The sequence below is a fragment of the Microcaecilia unicolor genome, chromosome 6 (genome assembly GCF_901765095.1).
Source record: "Microcaecilia unicolor chromosome 6, aMicUni1.1, whole genome shotgun sequence".
NCBI lineage: Eukaryota > Metazoa > Chordata > Amphibia > Gymnophiona > Siphonopidae > Microcaecilia > Microcaecilia unicolor.
The window spans coordinates 115,346,718-115,368,438 of NC_044036.1; the positions used below are offsets into that span (position 1 = coordinate 115,346,718).

Here is a 21,721-nt window from a genome sequence, read left to right on the forward strand (position 1 = left end):
TGGAAGAAGTACAAAATGACTGTCAATCGACAAAGATCTGGGGCTCCACGCAAAATCTCACCTCGTGGGGTATCCTTGATCATGAGGAAGGTTAGAAATCAGCCTACAACTACAAGGGGGGAACTTGTCAATGATCTCAAGGCAGCTGGGACCACTGTCACCACGAAAACCATTGGTAACACATTACGACATAACGGATTGCAATCCTGCAGTGCCCGCAAGGTCCCCCTGCTCCGGAAGGCACATGTGACGGCCCGTCTGAAGTTTGCCAGTGAACACCTGGATGATGCCGAGAGTGATTGGGAGAAGGTGCTGTGGTCAGATGAGACAAAAATTGAGCTCTTGGCATGAACTCAACTCGCCGTGTTTGGAGGAAGAGAAATGCTGCCTATGACCCAAAGAACACCATCCCCACTGTCAAGCATGGAGGCGGAAATGTTATGTTTTGGGGGTGTTTCTCTGCTAAGGGCACAGGACTACTTCACCGCATCAATGGGAGAATGGATGGGGCCATGTACCGTACAATTCTGAGTGACAACCTCCTTCCCTCCGCCAGGGCCTTAAAAATGGGTCGTGGCTGGGTCTTCCAGCACGACAATGACCCAAAACATACAGCCAAGGCAACAAAGGAGTGGCTCAGGAAGAAGCACATTAGGGTCATGGAGTGGCCTAGCCAGTCACCAGACCTTAATCCCATTGAAAACTTATGGAGGGAGCTGAAGCTGCGAGTTGCCAAGCGACAGCCCAGAACTCTTAATGATTTAGAGATGATCTGCAAAGAGGAGTGGACCAAAATTCCTCCTGACATGTGTGCAAACCTCATCATCAACTACAGAAGACGTCTGACCGCTGTGCTTGCCAACAAGGGTTTTGCCACCAAGTATTAGGTCTTGTTTGCCAGAGGGATCAAATACTTATTTCCCTCTGCAGAATGCAAATAAATTCATATACTTTCCACAATGTGATTTTCCGGATTTAATTTGTGATGTGCTATCTCTCACTGTTACCAATAACCTACCCTTCAATTATGGGCTGCTCATGTCTTTGTCAGTGGGCAAACTTACAAAATCAGCAAGGGATCAAATACTTATTTCCCCCACTGTATGCAGTTAAACCAGCTATAGATCTGACAAAACTGTGGCTCTGTAAATGTGGAAACGGTCTGCAGTATTCTGTAAGTTGATTGTGTAACATAACCACATAATTGATGATGGCAGATAAAGACCTGAATGGCTACATCCAGTCTGCCCTACATTCACCCTCATTATCGATCATGATTAAACCAAAAATGAATGTGGTATAAAAATATTTGATCCTTGTCTTTCTTTGCCATTTTTGGGACATAGACCATAGAAGTCTGCCCAGCACTGTCCTTACATTCCAACTACTGGAGATGCTGTCAAAGCCATAGAAGTCTGCCCAGCAATGGCCTTACTTTTTTTACAGTTTCCAAACAATGGGAAATTTAAACCACAAAATCCTTGTGCACATCTGTAAACCTTATTAACTAGCACAGTTAAAAAGTAACAAAACCTCAAAACAATAAAAAGATATTTTTATGATGCAAGTGTATTCAATCAGGCAATCAACTGTCACACCTAAATAAGTGTTTTTTTGAAAAATACATTTTGAATTCCATCACCATTTTAGTCTCCACCACCTCCCTCAGGGGGGCATACCAGGCATCAACCGCCTCTCTGTGAAAAATAATTTCTTGACATTAGTCCTAAGTCTACCACCCTTTAACCTCAGTTCATGTCCTTTAGTTTTACCGTTTCCTCACTGGAATAGGTTTGTTTCTATATTAATATTTTTCAAGTATTTACAGTAAACATCTGTATCACATTTCTCTTATCCCTCCTTACCTTTAGGGTATACACATTCAATTTATTCATTCTCTTTTTATATGTCTTTTGATGCAAACCCCATACCATTTTCGTCACCTTCTTCTGAATTGCTTACAACCTTTTATATCCTTAGCAAGATAAGGCCTTCAAAACTGAACATAATACTCCAATTGGGGCCTTACCAATGACTCATACAGGGGCATCAGCACCTCCTTTCTTCTACTGGTTATGCCTCTCTCTGTACAGCCTAGCATCCTTCTGGCTACAGCCATCGCCTTGTCACACTGTTTCATTGCCTTGAGATCCTCGGACACTATCACTTCAGAGTCTGTCTCCCTATCTTTGCATATCTTACCTTTTCTCTTGCTGAAATATAAATGTTTTATGTTCTGTATCTTTCTTCTTCTGTTTTTGACTCTTGTTTTTGGAGTTTTCTGCTGGATAGCTGTCCAGACTTATCTGCCTGTGCAGGCTATTTCCTCTGTGCAATATGTAAACTCCATCTTGGAGGAAATGTCTCTGTAAACCACTACTAGATATGGAGATTGACAAAAGCCACCACTTATTCTTGGGAGTGAGGAATGCATCTACTCTTTGAGATCCTACAGGGGTACTTATGACCTGGATTGGCCACTGTTAGATAAAGGATACCAGGTTCAATGGATCTTTGGTCTGACCCAGTATGGCGCATTTTATGTTCTTATCCTACAAACCAGACTGGTTATGGGGTCCCAAAAGATGGATTCTGGGGCTTAAGAAATTGCACGTTTAAGTTTCTTTAGGATATGCTATGCCATTCGGACATCTGGTCTGTGAAATTAAATCATCATACGGGTCATAGTAAATGTGGCCAGTCTTCGTTTTGTGCTATTAGGGATGAGACAACTAGGTTTTGGGATAATATGCACAATAGATGGATACAAATCAATTGTTCAACCAATTGTAATTCTAAAGCGGTATGCCCTTGTGGCCAGAGATATATCAGTCAAACATAACTTATGTTAAAAACTCGTTTGACAGAACACAAACACACTATTAATTTGAAGAAGTTGCACATGCCTCTAGCTAAACATTGTGATTTGCAACAACACTCTTTTGACCAACTACATTGTGTTGTGATTGATCAATTACCGAACAATGGACGTCATGGTGATGTGTCTCATTGCCTCCATCAGAAAGAACAAAAATGGATTTTTAAACTGCAAACGATGTCGCCAAGTGGTTTAAACAGCCCAATGGAATGGGAGGCTTTTTACTGATAATGTGGTTAGCTTATTGGCAGGCATCGGATGTTGTCATCAAATGTTGGTGGGGCTATGGGTCGGCATCTTATTTAGTCAGGAGCCATTTTGTGCGTATTACATTTCATGTTTAAGACTGGTGAAGTTACAAGACCTTCCCCCTGAAACAGGATCAAAAAAGGGGATCCCTCTGCTGGGGTATTAAAGATGGATGGCCACCCTTGAGGATTATAGTTAGTCAACGTTCACCTGGATTCGACTTTAGTGGTTTTGTTACAGGGCTTGAAGCTAAGTGTCTCTTGTTTTTCCTTTTTCATGTGGTGCACCCATACTGTTTAAATTTTTGTCGATTTAGTTCTCCCAGTGTACTATATATTCTATGGGTAGTGATCTTTACCATTGTAGAATATCCTCCGTTTTGTTTTTTTTTTGCCACAGTGTCTTTTCTCCTTTTAGGAGTTTTTCAGACTTGGGTTGGTTTTGGAGGAATGTAGGAAACCCATGATGATGAGTCCATTTAAGGACTGACCATCTCTGTAGGCACCCTGGACTCTTGAGGTTTCATTTTGTTAAATTTAATATAGCGGAATTGGAGGTTCCAAGATGGCGCTCTGACCGGACGCACCTGAGTTTGCTGCTGAAGTAACTCCGTTGTTTAGCATCTTCGCTACCTCTGTAGCCTCGTCCTTTACGATGGGGAAACGGAGGGGGAAAGTCAAGGAGCATTCCTCGGTTCCTGAGGCACCTTTGGCGTGGCGGCAGATGACCCTGCAGTTCCCGAGGCAACAACAGGGACCTCGGGGAACTTCGACCCTATCTGCAGCTCTCGACGCGTCGGCGTCGATCGAGAGCGCTAACGGGGCTTCCCTGAGCCCTGTGGAGCGCATTGCTCCGCCTCAGCCCGGAAGGGAGTTGCTGACAGCCCAAGCAGAGACGGAGACCGAAGGGGTTCAACCTAATCTGCTCGAGGGAAGGTCTGCAGCGACAGAGAATGAATTCCAACCAAGAGAAGCACTAATTCAATCAGCACTACAGGTATTTCCTCAGGACATTGTTACTAGATTGTCTCAAGTTGGGGCTCAAACTCAATCCCCGCCTGGAGCTAGTGGCGTGGTTAGACCAGCAATTGTGACACTAGAGTCACTATGGGACATGGTCTACAACATTCAAACCTCTATGCAAACTACATTAAAAGAAATACTGACAATATAAAAACTCTTTCTGAAGCTGCGCTACTCCAAGCACAGGTGTCTGCACAGCAATCCTCGAAATTGGAAAATATGAATACTAAATTGCAAGAAATGGGAACTTTAGAGACTGCATTGGTTAAGGATAACAATTTTCTGCATAAACGAATGGAGTATTTGGAGAATCAGGCTAGGAGACTTAACCTTAGGTTTCTTAATTTCCCTAAATCTCCTTTAATTCCACCTGTTGAAATGGTCAAAAAATATATGGTGGACATTCTTGGAATGGATAAGGATTCGTTACCCCCCATAACACGGGCCTATTACATCTGGAACCCAAAGGGGGGCGATGGAAATCCCCCAGTGGAGGGGGATGGAATGAATCTGACTTCATTCCTCGAGAGCTCACTGGAAATTATTACTCAGAGGTCTACTATGCTGGTCACTTTTGTTTTGGAGCCTGATCGCAATGCTATATTAAGACTTTCCTTAAGACATTTAGAAAACCTGTTTATGGGATCAAAGATCCGTATTTTTCCAGATCTCTCAAAGCCTACACAAACTAGACGCAGGGCCTTTTTGGAACAGCGTCCTAGAGCGTTGGCACTGGGAATAAATTTTGTATTACGATTTCCTTGTACATGTAATTTACTGCTTGAGGGTAAACAGTTTCAATTTGTAGAACCTAAACAGTTAAAAGAATTTCTTGATGCTAGAGTAGATATGAATGTTGTATGCCCTCCATAAATAGCAGGCTAGGGTCATTAACCCGAGGTAGCAACTGGTAGATTATTTTTCTTAAATACCTTATGTTACTTACATTTCTGGACTCTTGGAACCAAATTTTTCTTAATTTGTGGACGAATAGGCCTTAAGATTTACCTTTATATGGATTTCCTGATTGTAATGCCGATTGCATATTCACAATTTGTAGTGAAATAATGAAATATACTAATAAATAAATAAATTAAAAAAAAATAAATTTTAATATAGCGATGGAAAGCTTCCTACCCAATAGAATTTTATGACAGCATTTCTGATTATTTAGTTTCATATATTGTAGCTCTCTAGCTCTTTAAGGTTTATATTTTGAACATTTTAAAGTTAACATTTAATTATTATTTTATTTATGGGTTCTTGCTCACAAATCTCAAGGTTAGCATAGTATAAAAATTCCCTATGTGGATATGCATGTATTTACAAGTGTTTTTCATGTCCCCCCCCCCCCCTCCACGTGAAGGGGGGGAGCAGTTGACTTTTTGGACAGCATATGATACTGCAATAATTTTGCATAAAATGGGCCAGATTCTATAAATCATGCTCAAAAATGGGCGCTGGAAAAGATTGACACTAAGAGCGATTCTATAAAGGGCATGTGCTTTTTACAGAATCATGCTTAGCACTGATTCTCACGCCCAAACTTTACACGCCAGACTTATGAATGCTGAAACCAGATGTAAATGGTGACACCTACATTGGGTGTGCTGATCCAGTATTCTATAACTACGTGTACAAACTTTTGGAACTCCTCCCCCTTGACATGCCCATGGCCACACTTCCTTTTGAAATATGTGCTATGAGAGTTAGATGCGTATGCTAGATGCACACACAAATTCTAATGGGAGCCAATAACAGCTCACTAGCCAATTAATTTGCACACGTATCTCGGGCATGCGCCCAAATTTAGGCACACAAATCTGGGTGCCATAAATAGAATCCAGGGGAATGCTTCCATTTATCATTTATTTTTATCATTCCCACCTTAGTAATTCCCTTATCCCTTATTTCTCTTGTTTGTCCTGGTTATATTGTAAGCTCTTTCGAGCACAGACTGTCTCTTCATGTCCAGTGTACAGCGTTGTGTACGTCTAGCAGCGCTATAGAAATGATAAGTAGTAGTAATGATAAACAGTAGTAGTAGTAGCAGCATTTGATAGTTCTACATATGCAAAGTAACACTCAGATGGTAGAAGGTGAAAAAGTACTAGTTTTGCAGAAAAATGTTCCAACATATCTTGAAGTGAAACAGTTCAAATACTATCTTCCAATGTGGTAGAACTCAAGATAGAAAATGTGTCAGGTAAACCAGCAAAATGATTGAGTGGTGCTGTATAACATAAGCAAACTCTATGACCGCTATATGCATTTTAAACTTGTTTTATTTTTGCAGGAGGTTTGCAAAAACCCAGTATCAGTTTATTTCCATCCTACATGGCATACAAGAAGAAGGACAATGTAGAAATTAAGTGTTCACTTCCAAACCTTCACATGAACATAACTGTTTACTTCAAAGCTAAGAATTTAATCATAGTTGAAAAGCTGCCAGCAGGCAGCAGCATGGCAGTCTATACAATGAGGAATCTGGAGCCGTGGAATGAAGGAGAATATGGTTGTTACTATGATGTGGAGTATCCAGGACATACACTAAGGTCTCCGGATAGTGAGATGATGCACATCTTTGTGGGTGAGTTTCCTCTGCAGAGAGCTTAGTGCTAGTAATTGTCTGGATCAAAATTCATGCACAAGTAGGGTAATGTTTTTATACAGTAATTTTAATAACAATAATTGTGATGCAAACATGATAATTATGTTCATCATAATGAGGACAGCTGTCTGAAAATTATCCTTCCCCAATGTGGCTAAAAGTCCATGTATTATTCCACAATGAGAAAGTGTTCACAAGATCCTGTTTAGGACAGGGTAGGAAAAATATGTAGCAGGCTGCCAAAATGCTATGTAATTGAAGTCACAGACAGAACATTCTCCAAGGACAAGCAGGATATAATCAGCCACGTATATGGATTAATGTCATCCCGATGGCTGTAGCCCAGACCCTTTCCCCCAAAGCCTAGGGAAAAACAGAAATACTATCTGGGCATGTGCAAATGTTCCCTCCCTAACAACCAATGCCCCTCCTCAGTCTATTTCATCAGCATGGCAAGGCAGCAATCTCTCTCTTATCATTTTGTGTGTGTGTGTGTGTGGGGGGGGGGGGGGGGGGGGGTTAGTTTAGATCTTTTGTTTTTCCCTAACCAAATAGTGCCCAAGAAGATAATTGAGGCATCCTGTGGCTCAATTATAGTCCCCAGGGGTGGTCTGCCCTGAAACTCAAGTGCTTCCCTGTGTCAGCACTATTTTCAGAGGCTTTTGGAAGCAGTTTATCTCCACATAAGGAAGATGTTTGACATCCTGGGGACTTGGTGTCAGTCACCCGTTTGTCCAGCCTTCAATCTTAATTGCTTACCAGATTCCTGCAGCACTGCAGGGCTGGCGCAATGTGGTAAGCATGGCAGGAGGGTGCCAACCTCTGAAGGGCACCACAAGCCATGCTTACTGGCAGCTGCAGCTCCCTGTCCCAGCCCTCTTAGCTGCTAGTTCATGCCCCAACCGCAGCCCCCAGTCTCCACCTGCCCACCCTCAGCTCCCTCAACAACCCCCTTCTCATTTCTGCTGCCCGGCGCCCTGCATTTAAAATCTTTTGAACTGGCAGTGCAGCACCAGAATCTGTAACCAGCTGCTGCGTCCAGTTAAAACTTGAAGGTACAGAAGAAAAGCAGAAAAAAAAAGGTTAAAATAAATCCTTACCTGAGACATGTGCCCTCTGCTTCCAACAAAAATCCCTTTGACCCAGCACAGGAGCCTTGGGGGAGGGGTATCTGGAAACCAGATCAGAGGGAGGGGATCAGCAGGCAGCCTGAGGAGGAAGCTGTATCTGCTGAGAGCTGCTATTACTAAGAAGATGTGAAAATCAGAATGTTCTTTTTTACCAATAGTTGGTGTATTGGTGTTCTAGGGCCCCATGCAATATTCGTAGTGCTGCCTTGTTTGCTTCCCAGGTGGGAGAAGCACTACCCTAATCAGTACACCCATCCCAGGAAAAGGGTGTGGCTGCAAACACTCTAGCAGATTTAACAGCCACTATTAGAAGAGAGTGCCAATCAGTCTCAAGTGCAGGACAAGACAGGCTGAGAATCCCTGGGTTAAGAATAGTCCCAGAAGGAAGAAATGGGCTGAGAATCCATGGGTTATGAATATGTCCATAAGGAGTGAGGATAGGCTAAGGCTCCATTGGCTACTATTGGGTCCATCTTTTGACACAAATCGGGAGATAGGCGCCTTTCTCCCAGGGTTGCCCAAATAGGCATAATCGAAAGCCGATTTTGGGCGCCCTCAACTGCTTTCCGTCGCGGGGATGACCAAAGTTCTCAGGGGCGTGTCAGAAGCATAGTGAAGGTGGGACTGGGGCATGCTTAACACATGTGTCACGGTTGTGCCCATGTGTCATGCTCTATCTCTTGCCACCTGGTGGCTAGACCTGGGGGCTGCAATGGACTGTCTGGTTGTTGTCACCCGTTTCAGATTTCAGCCCAGTCCGGTTCGGATCTTCCGGGCTGCCAGACTTGCTTGCTTGGATCGAACCTTCTCAGCACCCATAGTTGCCTGGTGATTGCTGCAGTGAGCCTCAGCTGCTGCTGGGCTTATTAGCCATTTGGAGACTCTCTGCTGTTGCCTTTGCATCGTCTAAGGTCCTGGTATGTTGGTGCTTGTTGCACTTCAGTCTGAGTTTGATTCCTTGTTCTAGTTCCCTGCCTGATTCTGTTTAGTCTTTGTGTAGCTTAGCTTGTACTGTCCTAGTCTTGATTCTTAGTTGTTTTTCTGTGTCTAGTTCTGAGTTCTCTGTGTTTCTTGATTAATGGCTGCCTGACAGCTTTCAGTTCTGTCTTTTATTTGTCAGTGTTTGTGTTCTTGTTTAGTGGCTGCGCTGGCAGCTTTTAGTTCTACTCTGTTGTGTGTTGCCTGTTGGTATCCTGCCCCTGACCTGCCCTGCCGGCCGCCTGCACCCAGGGGCTCAACTCCTGGGGAAAAGCGGCTAAGCGCAGGTGAAGATTAGGGCTCCTGCTCTGTCTGTTCCAGCTGGTTTTGCCTCTGCTGCAGTGGCATTCCTAGGGGCGCTGACACCTGGAGCAGATCGCCAATGTGCCCCACCCCCCGGGTGCAGCGCCCCCCCGTGCAGCGCAACCCCCCCCAGCGAAGGGACACCCCCAACCCTGGTGAAAGACGCCCCTCGGGTGCACGCCGCTTGGGGGATGCCACGCGCCGGTCAGCGTCATTCGTTTCCATGCTCCCTCTGCCCCAGAACAGGTTACTTCCGCGGCAGAGGGAGCATGGAAACGAACAACGCTGACCGGCGCGCAGCACCCCCCCAGCGGCGTGCACCCAGGGCAGACCGCCCCCACCGCCCCCCCTTGGTACGCCACTGCTCTGCTGCGACCCCAGTCCAGGGTTCCAGTCCTGTTCTGCCCTGTCCCTGGTTTGAGGGTGGTTTTGCCTGCCACTGCCGCTCCTCGGCAGTGGCCCAAGGGCTCACAAACCCAGTTTCCTGCTTTTGAAAACATGACAACATGGGCGTCCTCAGCTGATAATGGAAAAAAGAAGGGCATCCCTGACGAAAACTTGGCCGGCTTTACTTAGTCCTTTTTTTTTTTACGACCAAGCCACAAAAATGTGCCCTAAATGACCAGATGACCACCGGTGGGAATCAGGTATGACCTCCCCTTACTTCCCCAGTGGTCACTAACCCCCTCCCACCCTAAAAAAATGTTAAAATATTTTTCCAGCCTCTATGCCAGCCTCAAATATCATACCCAGCTCCATGACAGCAGTATGCAGGTCCCTGGAGCAGTTTTAGTGGGTACTGCAGTGCACTTCAGGCAGGCGGACCCAGGCCCATCCCCCCCTACCTGTTAAACTTGTGGTGGTAAATGTGAGCCCTCCAAAACTCACCAGAAACCCACTGTACCCATATCTAGGTGCCCCTTTCATCCCTAAGGGCTATGGTAGTGGTGTACAGTTGTGGGGAGTGGGTTTTGGGGGGCTCAGCACACAAAGTAAGGGAGCTGTGCACCCGGGAGCTTTTTCTGAAGTCCACTGCAGTGCCCCCTAGAGTGCCCGGTTGGTGTCCTGGCATGTGAGGGGGACCAGTGCACTACAAATGCTGGCTCCTCCCACGACCAAAGGGCTTAGATTTGGTTGTTTCTGAGATGGGCGTCCTCGGGTTCCATTATCGCCAAAAATCGGGGACGACCATCTCTAGGGACGACAATCTCTAAGGTCGACCTAAATGTGGAGATTTGGGTGTTCCTGACCGTATTATCGAAACAAAAGATGGCCGCCCATCTTGTTTCGATAATATGGGTTTCTCCGCCCCTTCGCTGGGACGTTTTGCGAGGACGCCCTCAGGAAAACCTGGGCACCCTGTTCGATTATACCGCTCCACAGGTCCCTAAAGGAATAAAATCCCAGAGTCCGGTTAAAGCCATGCTCTATAGGCTAAGAGACGGTCTGGAAGAAAGAGCATAGGAAACTTGTACCTGGTTGCCTGGCTAGGGGTGAGAGTTTCCCTGGTTGTGTGCAAGAGGGCAACAAGTTACCCTAGTTGTGTAAAAGGAGATTAGAGTTACACTGGTTGTGTAAAAGGAAGACAAGATGGATTGACAATCCCTGAGTTAAGAATAGCCCAGAATGAGGAAATGGGGTGAGAATCCTTGGGTTATGAATACGTCCATATGGAGTGAAGATAGGCTGAAGTTTCATGGGCTACTGTGGGTCCTTAAAGGAATTGTGTGATATAAGATTGTAACAAGAAATAAAGGTTTAATTGTATATTATGTAATTGTGCTGGGAAGCCAAAGGATATTTGTTACATTTCTAGTGTCTGAAAGAGGAAGAGAGCAGCATTGTTTAGCTGAATGAGATTTGTGACATCCAGAATACATTTTTTGTTTATTTTAAAACCTTGTGAAGCTTTGGTTATTGGTTAAGCAGTTGCCTAGGCCAGGGAGGGTGTCTGATACCCCAGGGGTTAAAGAAGTGGGCAGGTAGCTCAGCCCTAGTAGAAAGGGGAGTCCCTCAGAGCCAGTCTTCTCCACTAAAGCAAGTAGGCTCTACTCAAGCTTTCCCTAGCCCCACTGGAAGAGTTAGGACTAGGACAAACACCCACTAGGGCACCCCCAGTGTGACAGCAGACAGAAAAGAGAGAAAGGGGAAATATGTCTGAAACATATATGAGTGAACAGAAAACAGGAGGAAAGTGGAGAAAGGAAAAATGGCCTGCTTCATAAGAACATAAGAATAGCCATACTGGGTCAGAACAATGATCCATGTAGCCCAGAATCTTGCTTCCAACTGTGACCAACTCAGGTTCCAAATTCCTGGCAGAAACCCAAATAGTCCAGAAAACAGTACATAGAGGGTCCAAAGTACAAAAAAGTCTGGAAAAACACAGAAGCACCAAGAGCCTTCGGAAATGGGACACGATTTTTTATTAAGAACTGTCAATATTCCAAGATAGACCCGACACGGGCCGTGTTTCGGCACTTAGCGCCTGCGTTAGGGGTCCGTATGATTCGAGGAAAGTTATACTCGATATGAACAAGATACGAAGGGACTTGACATTTAAGACATATCGAATACAACTTTCCTCGAATCATACGGACCCCTGACGCAGGCGCTATGCGTTGAAACACGGCCCGTGTCGGGTCTATCTTGGAATATTAACAGTTGTTAATAAAGAATCATGTCCCATTTCCGAAGGCTCTTGGTGCTTCTGTGTTTTTCAGAAACCCAAATAGTAGCAACATTCCAAGCTACCAATCCCAAGGCAAGCAGTGGCTTCCCCATGTCTATCTCATTAACAGACTATGGGCTTTTCTTCTAGAAACTTGTTGAAACTTTTTTAAACCCAGATACGCTAACTGCTGTTACCACATCCTCTGGCAACAAATTCTAGACCCTAACTATTCTTTGAAAGAATATTTCCTCCTATTTGTTTTAAAAGTATTCCTATGTAATTTCTTTGTGTGTCCCCTGGTCTTTGTACTTTTTGAAAGAGTGAAAAATCAATTCACTTTTACCTGTTCTACTCAACTCAGGATTTTGTAGACCTCAATCATATCTCCCCTCAGCCATCTCTTTTTCAAGCTGAAGAGGCTTAATCTCTTTAGCCTTTCCTCATATGGGAGGAGGTCCATCCCCTTTACCATTTTGGTCACTCTTCTTTGAACCTTTTCCAATTCCACTATATCTTTTTTGGCATATTGCGACCAGAATTGAATATTCTTGATCTTATTTTGCATCCCTTTTCTAATAATTCCTAGCATTCTGCTTGCTTTTTTGGCTGCCACCATATACTGGGCAGAATATTTCAGCATATCATCTACAATGACACCTTTTCTTGAGTGCTGACCCTAAGGTGGACCCCAGCATCAAGTAACTATGATTTGAATTATTCTTCCTAACATGCATCACTTTGCATTTGTCCACATTAAATTTCATCTGCTATTTGGATGCCCAGTCTTCCAGTATGCTAAGGTCTTCCAGGGGGGTACTCTGTATTGAAGCAATCCTAAGGTCTTCCAGTATCCTAAGGTCTTCCTGCAATCTTTCACAATCCATATGTGTTTAACAACTTTGAATAGTTTTGTGTCATCTGCAAATTTAATCACCTCACTTGTCATTCTGATTCCAGATCATATATAAATATGTTAAATAGCACTGGTTCCAGCACAAATCTCTATGTAGAACTCTGTAGCAGTCCCACTTGTTCTTTTTTTACCAACAGTTGGTGTATTAGTGTTCTAGGGACCTGTTCAATATTTGTAGTGCTGCCTTGTTTGAGTCATAGGAATCAGTGCTACGGTTCTTTGGTAGGTTTGCTATATGTATGTTGAGTTTGGATTTTTTTCAAGTTATGGGGTTTTTCACAATGTGCCTAGTGGTGGAGAGATTTATGTTGCTATTACTAAGATGATGTGAGAATCAGAATTTTCTTGTGTGTGTGTGTGTGTGTGTGTGGTAACTTTCATGGAGGTGTTCTAGTTATGATCTGCACCTGTTGGTAGGAAATAGGGTTTTTATGGATGCAGAACATGTTTACATTTAATACATAAGAATTGACATACTGTATTAGACCAAAGGTCCATGAGAGTCATCTATGTACTGTGTCACAGATGTGAGCATCGTCCATCAGGTGTGAGAAGGGTAGATAGTGGGGTTCCACAGGGGTCTGTGTTGGGACCGCTGCTTTTTAACATATTTATAAATGATCTTGATATGGGAATAACTAGTGAGGTAATTAAATTTGCTGGCGACACAAAGTTATTCAAAGTTGTTAAATCGCAAGAGGTTTGTGAAAAATTACAAGAGGAACTTTTGAGACTGGGAGACTGGGCATCCAAATGGCAGATGATGTTTAATGTGAGCAAGTGCAAAGTGATGCATGTGGGAGAGAGGAACCTGAACTATAGCCAAGTGATGCAAGGTTCCACGTTAGGAGTCACTGACCAGGAAAAGGATCTAGGAGTCATTGTTGACAATACTTTGAAACCCTCTGCTCAGTGTGCTGCGGCAGCAAGGAAAGCAAATAGAATGTTAGGTATTATTAGGAAAGGAATGGAAAAGAAAAACGAGGATATTTGTATTGCTCCTTGGTGTGACCATACCTCGAATACTGTGTGCAATTCTGGTCACCGCATCTCAAAAAAGATATAGTGGAATTAGAAAAGGTGCAGAGGAGGGCAACGAAAATGATATAGGGGATAGGATGACTTTCCTATGAGGAAAGGCTGAAATGGCTTGGGCTCTTCAGCTTGGAGAAAAGATGGCTGAGGGGAGATATGATAGAGGTATATAAAATACTGAGTGGATTGGTACTGGTAGACGTGCATCGCTTGTTTACTCTTTCCAAAATTACTAGGACTAGAAGGTACGCAATGAAGCTATAAAGTAGTAAATTTAAAACATATCTGAGAAAATATTTCTTCACTCAACATGTAATTAAACTCTGGAATTCGTTGCCATAGAATTTGGTAAAAGCAGTTAGCTTAGTGGGATTTAAAAAAGGTTTGGATAGCTTCTTAAAAGAAAAGTACATAAGCCATTATTAAAATGGACTTGGGGAAAATCCACTGCATATTTCTAGGATAAGCGGCATAAAATATATTGTACTGTTTTGAGATCTTGCCAGGTACTCGTAACCTGGATTGGCCACTTTTGGAAACAGGATGTTAGGCTTGATGGACCTTCGGTCTGTCCCAGTATGGCAACGCTTATGTACTTATGTAACCATTATTATCCCTTTCAGCTGTCTTTGATCTTTCTCCAGCCCATTCTTCAGTGAACACTAAGCAAAAGTATTTAGCATTTTTTAAATTTGTTTTCCTCTTTTCTTTCAATCTTACAGTCCCATGTCTACATATCCTCCTTTCACTGACAGACTGAATACAGTCTTATCACTTTGCTCACAGCTGTCAAATTACCCAGTTTCAGGAGGGAGACGTTTTGGCCATTCTTGGTTTTAAACTTACATCCCAAAGTTATTTGTAGTCCCTGATTCTACCCATTGAAATCAGTGCTGCCAGTGTCAAAATGCGTGTGGATGAGGTTGGCAGAAATCCAAGACTGGCCTAAAATATCCCTCCTGGAACTGGGTAACTTGGAACCTTTGCTTGCTTTTACCACTATTACCTTTTTGTTCTTTGCCATCTTTACTTTCCCTGTTTTTCTCTCTTTCCTCAGGTATCCTTCATTGCTGTCCTTTTTCTGAGATTCCTTGTTTTTTAAATGCTAAAAGTTTGCCTTTACAACATCACTTAATTCCACTGAAAACCACATTGCTCTCATTTTTCTCTTATTTATATTCCTATCAAAGATTTAGATTTCTAGGCTTTACTAAGAGAGTTATAATAATGTTTATAAGAATGGTACTGGGAATAAAAGGTCAATGCTAGACCAGACATGAGGATATTTAAACATCAGACTATAGATGGGATTATATACCGGTACCCAAAGATGCTGTCAAAAAAAGAAGAACAAAGGTCTGTCATGGAATGCCTAACACCCACCTGGGGCTAACCCTGTAGCCACCTAGAGGGTCTATCCCTAGCACTGTTCAGGCCTGCCTACACCTGTGCTCGTGCTCTACACTAGCCAACCCCACCCCATCACACTGGGTTTCTCTTGCTTCTGGGCGAGTCTCCCACTCTCTTGTTCCCTGGTGATTTCTAGGACACTGGGGCCACACTCCCAGGGGTCCCACAGTTCCTAGAAAGCACTCACAGACCCAAAACACAAACCACTAGGATTCTTAGTCCAAGACATCAGTGCTAATAAACTAATGGGTTTATTATCATAGAAATAGAAGAGTGAATGATATAAAACAGGTGGGAAAACAACAAGCAATAACAGGTAACTAAATAAATATCAATATTAAAACTATCTAAATACTTTGTCACTACCTGGGTAGCACCTGGGGAGTTTCAGGGAAAATAACTGCTCACAGTCCTTCAATAGGACCTCAGGGCAGTGATATTTACCCTCTGCACTCCCTGTCTGAAACTGGGGAAAATCCAGTACCTCCTGGCTGGATTTGAACTCCAGGGCCAATCAGAGACCAGAGCACCAACTTTGAAAGTATCTGGCCAATAGCACTGCAGGTTGCCTTTCCACAGGGCTAAACTGAAAAGAAAACAGCTTTAAAACACAGAACAAATACCACCTGCTGGCCAAACAAGAGAAATATACTGCATGAAAATATTATTACAGTTCACAGGCTTGAAAACCCCCTGTTTCGCCACAGATGCCATTACTGTTATGAGCCTGGGGCCTGAGAAAAAAATGTGACTGACACTGAATACAAAGCTCTGAGTTGTTTCTCTTAGAAGATGTGATATTGTCAGACACATTTCTAAGCTGGGGAGTATTTGGGAAGTGTAGAACATTTATGCTTATTTTATTATTTTAAGCAAGGAACCAAGCAGATCTGAGCTGCTGCACACATTGAACAGATGTCTCATGGTAAACTAACAATGCCACAAGGCTCCTGGTTCCTGGTCAATAAGGGAGTACTCTATATTGAAGCAATACAGTTTGCTTGAGACTTATTTTTAGGTCTGAGTCCACTTTTTCTGGTGCAATTCAACACCAGTTTTAACTATGCATCAAATTCTTTTAGTCTGACAGCAGAAGTTAAAACATCATTTACATGTATTTTGATGGATAGTCCTGTAGAATACTTCTAGTATTGATGAGAATACACATGAGATTTTAAGATAACAGTGAAATCCAAATGGAGAATTAATGGCTTCTTTTACAAAGCGGCGCTACAGATTAGCATGCGCTGAATGCAAAGAAGCCCATTCAATTCCCATGGGCTTCTTTGCCTTCAACACATGCTAATTAGTAGTGCTGCTTTGTAAAAGGAGCCCTAAAGCATTGGAGCTGACTCTGTGGGATCTGTGGGTGCTTGAGCACCCCCAATATTGAGAAAATTCCTTGTATGTGTCCAGGGAGGGGTAATTTCAATTGGGCTTAGCACCCCCAATAATTTTGAAAAGTTGGCTCCTATGCCCTAAAGTAGTAGAATTTTGACAGTCTAATGTCAAAAACGTGTCTGACTATGAATGGTAGCACTTTTCCTCAATATTTTCACTCGTCTTTTAGGGTCAATGTGTAAGTAAAGTGCTTGATGACATTGTTCAACTATGAATAATAAGTGACCCAAATGCCCTGGGCTCTTCCACTTCTTCGATGGCTTCCAGATTAATCAGGTCCCATCCTTTAGAAACCCATCTTTTGGTGCTGCTGGATGTATGGTTTTATTAACTGTTTTACAACAGCAAAATAAAAATGGTACCTTCTGAATTAGAAAGTGGTCATTACACAGATTGATTCAAGTGATATCAAGATGAACCAGAATACTAGTGAGGACCGATACCAGCTGTAAATATTAGTTTGTCTTTTGTATAGATCATCTGAAGTGGGCACTGACAGGTGGCATGTACCACTGCTCAGGAAGATTGGAAGTGAATCATAATGACCAATGGGGGACAGTGTGTGCTCGTGGCTGGGATATACGGGATGCTCATGTCCTATGCCGAGAACAGAACTGTGGATATCCTATACTTACGGAAGAGTGGAGTTGGCGTAGCCAAGGAAATGGTCCCATTTGGCTTCATGAAATTAATTGCAATGGTACTGAGTCTCATCTGAATGAATGCAAATCAAAACCCTTTGGGACAAATGACTGTCACCATGGAGAAGATGTCAATGTCTTCTGCTCAGGTAATTCCATTTTCTGTTCTATACATAAAAGATGTATTCTCTTTGTATACATATCTATTTGTATGTCAATATTTCTCTTAGATACCAATTCTACACGTATTTTATTTGAGACTCAATTGATTTAAATGTAATTAGTTTGTGTCTTTGTTTTGCATTTTGATTCATATTTAATTGTTTGCTAATATGCGTTTTCTCTATAATATATGTGTTCTGTACTGTTTTTAGGGACTCCTGAGGCAGGCCGGTGTGGCTGAAACATGACTCGTGTCGAGTCCAGATTTTAGTAATAAACTTTTGCTGTGAACTGTTTGAGTCCAGTAGAGGTTTCTTCGTCATCTATTTTTGTCTCCTTCGTTGTGACTTATTTTGTTTTGGCTTTACCTGTACGAAGGTTTGTGTTCTTCTGTACTTGTCAATCCCTGACAGACCAATCAGAAGTGAGTCCCAGTCATTCCCCTGCCTGTCTCAGTAGAATCATAGCACTAAGCTGGGCGCAGGCTGGGGCCACATAAGAAATCCGGAAGGCCTTTGGGTTTTTGAGCTGTGGCTTTATTTCATCTTACTTTCTGCTTTCTTTCCTTTACCAGTCTTGGAGTAAATTAATTTCACTTTCACTCAAAGAAAAGACTCCAGTCCAGAGAGTTATGCAAATAACCAAACCTTTATTGAATATTCTGCAACAGGCAGTTCAAATCCTCTAGAAACAAATAGTCAATTTGTAATCCAGACGATAGCAAATCCAAACTATAAATCCAGAGCATAAATATTGGTATGGTGTATCTTCTTAAAAGTAATTTATAATCTTACAGTATGTACATATTTACAGTTTCTCCTGTCCATACCCATCCCTTCTGGGTGAAACAATCTAAGTCTGTGCCTGCAGCAAGCAAATCTTCTTTTCTATCAGACCTTCCTGTCTGTCCACACTCTTCCAAAGAATTACCTCACTGGGCTACCATCTTTAACTCCGAATAGTTCTTCACTGTTCCTGCTCCCAGGCTGGGATCCCCTATTTCCCACCTGGAGCACTCCTTCTTTCACATGGTTAATGCTGGAATTTGCAAAACCAACTTCTTTGGCCAACCTTAGTTTCTAGAACCCATGCAGGACTCCCTCTCTCCTCCAACGGTTCCAGCAGGGGTACAAGCAACCAAAGACCTTGTGCACTCCACATTTATTAACTCCCAACTCCTCCCACACTATCACTTAATGAACAAAAACATTTCTGTCTGCAACTCACACAGGAACCCACCCCCTTGAACTGGAACCTTTACCACCCACAACTCCAGAATCCTTCCCTCAGAGACTTTGGAGAGTTCTCTCATGATGACACTTAGAGGGGCATAATCGAAAGAGGCGCACAAGTTTTCCTGAGGATGTCCTAGCAGGACAGGGGCGGGGAAACCCGTATTATCGAAACAAAATCGGCGTCCATCTTTCATTTCGATAATACGGTCGGGGACTCCCAAATCGCAAAATTTAGGTCGACATTAGAGATGGTCGTCCCCAATTTTCGGCGATAATGGAAACCGAGGACGCCCATCTCAGAAACGACCAAATCCAAGCCATTTGGTCATGGGAGGAGCCAGCATTCGTAGTGCACTGGTCCCCCTGACATGCCAAGACACCAACCATGCACCCTAGGGGGCACTGCAGTGGTCGTCAGAAATTGTTTCCAGGTGCATAGCTCCCTTACCTTGTGTGCTGAGCCCCCCAAACCCACTCTCCACAACTGTACACCACTACCATAGCCCTAAGGGGTGAAAGGGGCACCTACATGTGGGTACAGTGGGTTTCTGGTGGGTTTTGAAGGGCTCACATTTACTACCACAAGTGTAACAGGTGGGGGGGATGGGCATGGGTCCACCTGCCTGAAGTGCACTGCACCCACTAAAACTGCTCCAGTGACCTGCATACTGCTGTCATGGAGCTGGGTATGATATTTGAGGCTGGCATACAGGCTGGAAAAAATATTTAAAAAGTTTTTTTTTAGGGTGGGAGGGGTGACCACTGGGGGGGGGGTAAGGGGAGGTCATCCCCGATTCCCTCCGGTGGTCATCTGGTCAGTTTGGGCACATTTTTGAGGCTTGGTCGTAACAAAATGGACTAAGTAAAGTCGCCCAAGTGCTCGTCAGGGACGCTCTTCTTTCTTCCATTATCGGTCGAGGACGCCCATGTGTTAGGCACACCCCAGTCCCGCCTTTGCTACGCTTCCGACACGTCCCTGGGAACTTTGGTCATCCCTGCGATGGAAAGCAGTTGAGGGCGCCCAAAATCGGCTTTCGATTATGCCGATTTGGGCGACCCTGGGAGAAGAAGGCCCATCTCCCGATTTGTGTCGAAAGATGGGCGCCCTTCTCTTTTGAAAATAAGCCTGTTCGTAATCCCCATTATAATCTTACCCAACCACCAGCTCTGCCTCCCAACCACCGGCTCTGGCACAGACCGTACAAGTCTGTCCAGCACTACCCCCGCCTCCCAACCACCAGTCCCGCTTCCCATATATGGTCTGTGCCAGAGCCGGTGGTGGGAAGCGGGACTGGGAGGCGGGGATAGTGCTGGACAGACTTGTACGGTCTGTGCCAGAGCCGGTGGTTGGGAGGCAGGACTGGTGGTTGGGAGGTGAGGATAGTGCTGGGCAGACTTATACGGTCTGTGCCAGAGCCGGTGGTTGGGAGGAGGGGCTGGTGGTTGGGAGGCGGGGATAGTGCTGGGCAGACTTATACGGTCTGTGCCCTGAAGAGCACAGGTACAAATCAAAGTAGGGTATACACAAAAAGCAACAAATATGAGTTATCTTGTTGGGCAGACTGGATGGACAGTGCAGGTCTTTTTCTGCCATCATCTACTATGTTACTATGTTACATCTTATTTATTTATTGGGATTTATTAATCGCCTTTATGAAGAGATTCACCCAAGGTGGTGTAAAGCAATTAATTTGATCTCCTTCACTGCAAGAAGTCATACACATAGATCTGTTGACTGTCTTCTACTGAATTTTCCTTTGTTTAAAAATACCTCTATGAAAAAATATTTGGAAATTTCCCTCTTTTTTCAAACAGTACTACTTATCATATCTTTTTTCAAACAGTACAGGTCTGGAACAATCTACCATTACACATAAAGCTTCAAATATTTTATCTGTTGTTTAGGAAGGATCTGAAAACATATCTTTTTAAAAAAATATACGAGTTGAATATTTTTTATTTTATCCTGACTCTTTAAATTGTTACTTCTCTACCCATTGTAAGCCGCTTTAAATCTGACACTAGGGATTAAGCAGGCTAAAAGTAACCAGATTAGATTAAATTAGCATGCCCAAATTAGATTTAAACACCCTGTTTACTAAGCAGTGCTAAGAGCACATTAGCATTTTTAGTGCACGTTAAATGCTAAAAACACCCATTAGGATCTATGGGTGTCTCTAGCATTTAAAGGTGGCTAATTATAGGCACGCGCTAAAAACGCTAGCGCATCTTAGAAAACAGGGCCCATAGTCATTTGGGTGCACAGCTTATAGTATTCTGCGACATGCGTGCTGAACCTGCCCATGCTCCTCCCAAGGGAACGCCCGCTTTGCAGTGACATACAAGAACAATTAGGCGCCCATTATGGAATAGGGCCTAAGTGCATTTTCATGTGGAACTGCCATTTTGGTGCTCAGCTGCCATTTTTCACCCATTTCCACAACTACAGTTAGGTGCCCTATATAGAATTCCCCCCAAGTGTGCACGAAATTCTATATAGAATACTAGAATTTATGCATAAGTGCTAGTTTGGCGCTAAGCTATATTCTATAATCTTAGGAGATAACTCACTTAGCATGTAAACATAAGGGGGCATTTGTTAATGCCTAATAACTATTATATTAGCTCTTAGATAATTTGATCTAGCACTCCTTATGTTATCCATTTAGAAGTAAACTTGGTAAAAGTGGTATAAAAAAAACTGTAACTGTTACTGTATGGTAGGGGCCCACAAATGTATGTTTGCCTTCTGGTCCTGGCAGTGGGACAGTGGCACCAACGACGATGAAGTAATGGCTCTGACTGCGGGACAGTGGCCCCCTGTGGTTAAAATGTAAAATCCATCCTTTGAAGTCTGTTGGCACCAACATCTAATGGTTTGATATATTATTACACTTTGTTTAATTATATTATTCTTTCCAAATCAATAGCGTGTTTGGTTACTGCACCGTTCAAGCCACCCCATCCTCTTTGTCTTCCAAGTTGAAGACACTCACAGAAACAATACAGCTACTTACACTCATTTTCCACATTTGTTTGTTTCTCAGCTCATTTCTTGTACAGAGTCTGCAACAAGGTA

The 21,721-nt window shown here is 43.3% G+C and overlaps 1 protein-coding gene across 1 annotated transcript in view; it reads left to right on the forward strand.

Annotated features, from left to right (window-relative positions):
• LOC115471580 (deleted in malignant brain tumors 1 protein-like) overlaps positions 1-21,721 on the forward strand; it is a 339,289-nt gene that overhangs the window by 164,986 nt on the left and 152,582 nt on the right. The window contains exons 8-9 of the mRNA XM_030205253.1: positions 6,446-6,739; positions 17,080-17,394. Coding sequence (XP_030061113.1) covers positions 6,446-6,739; positions 17,080-17,394 — 609 coding nt within the window. The remainder of the gene's footprint in view (positions 1-6,445; positions 6,740-17,079; positions 17,395-21,721) is intronic.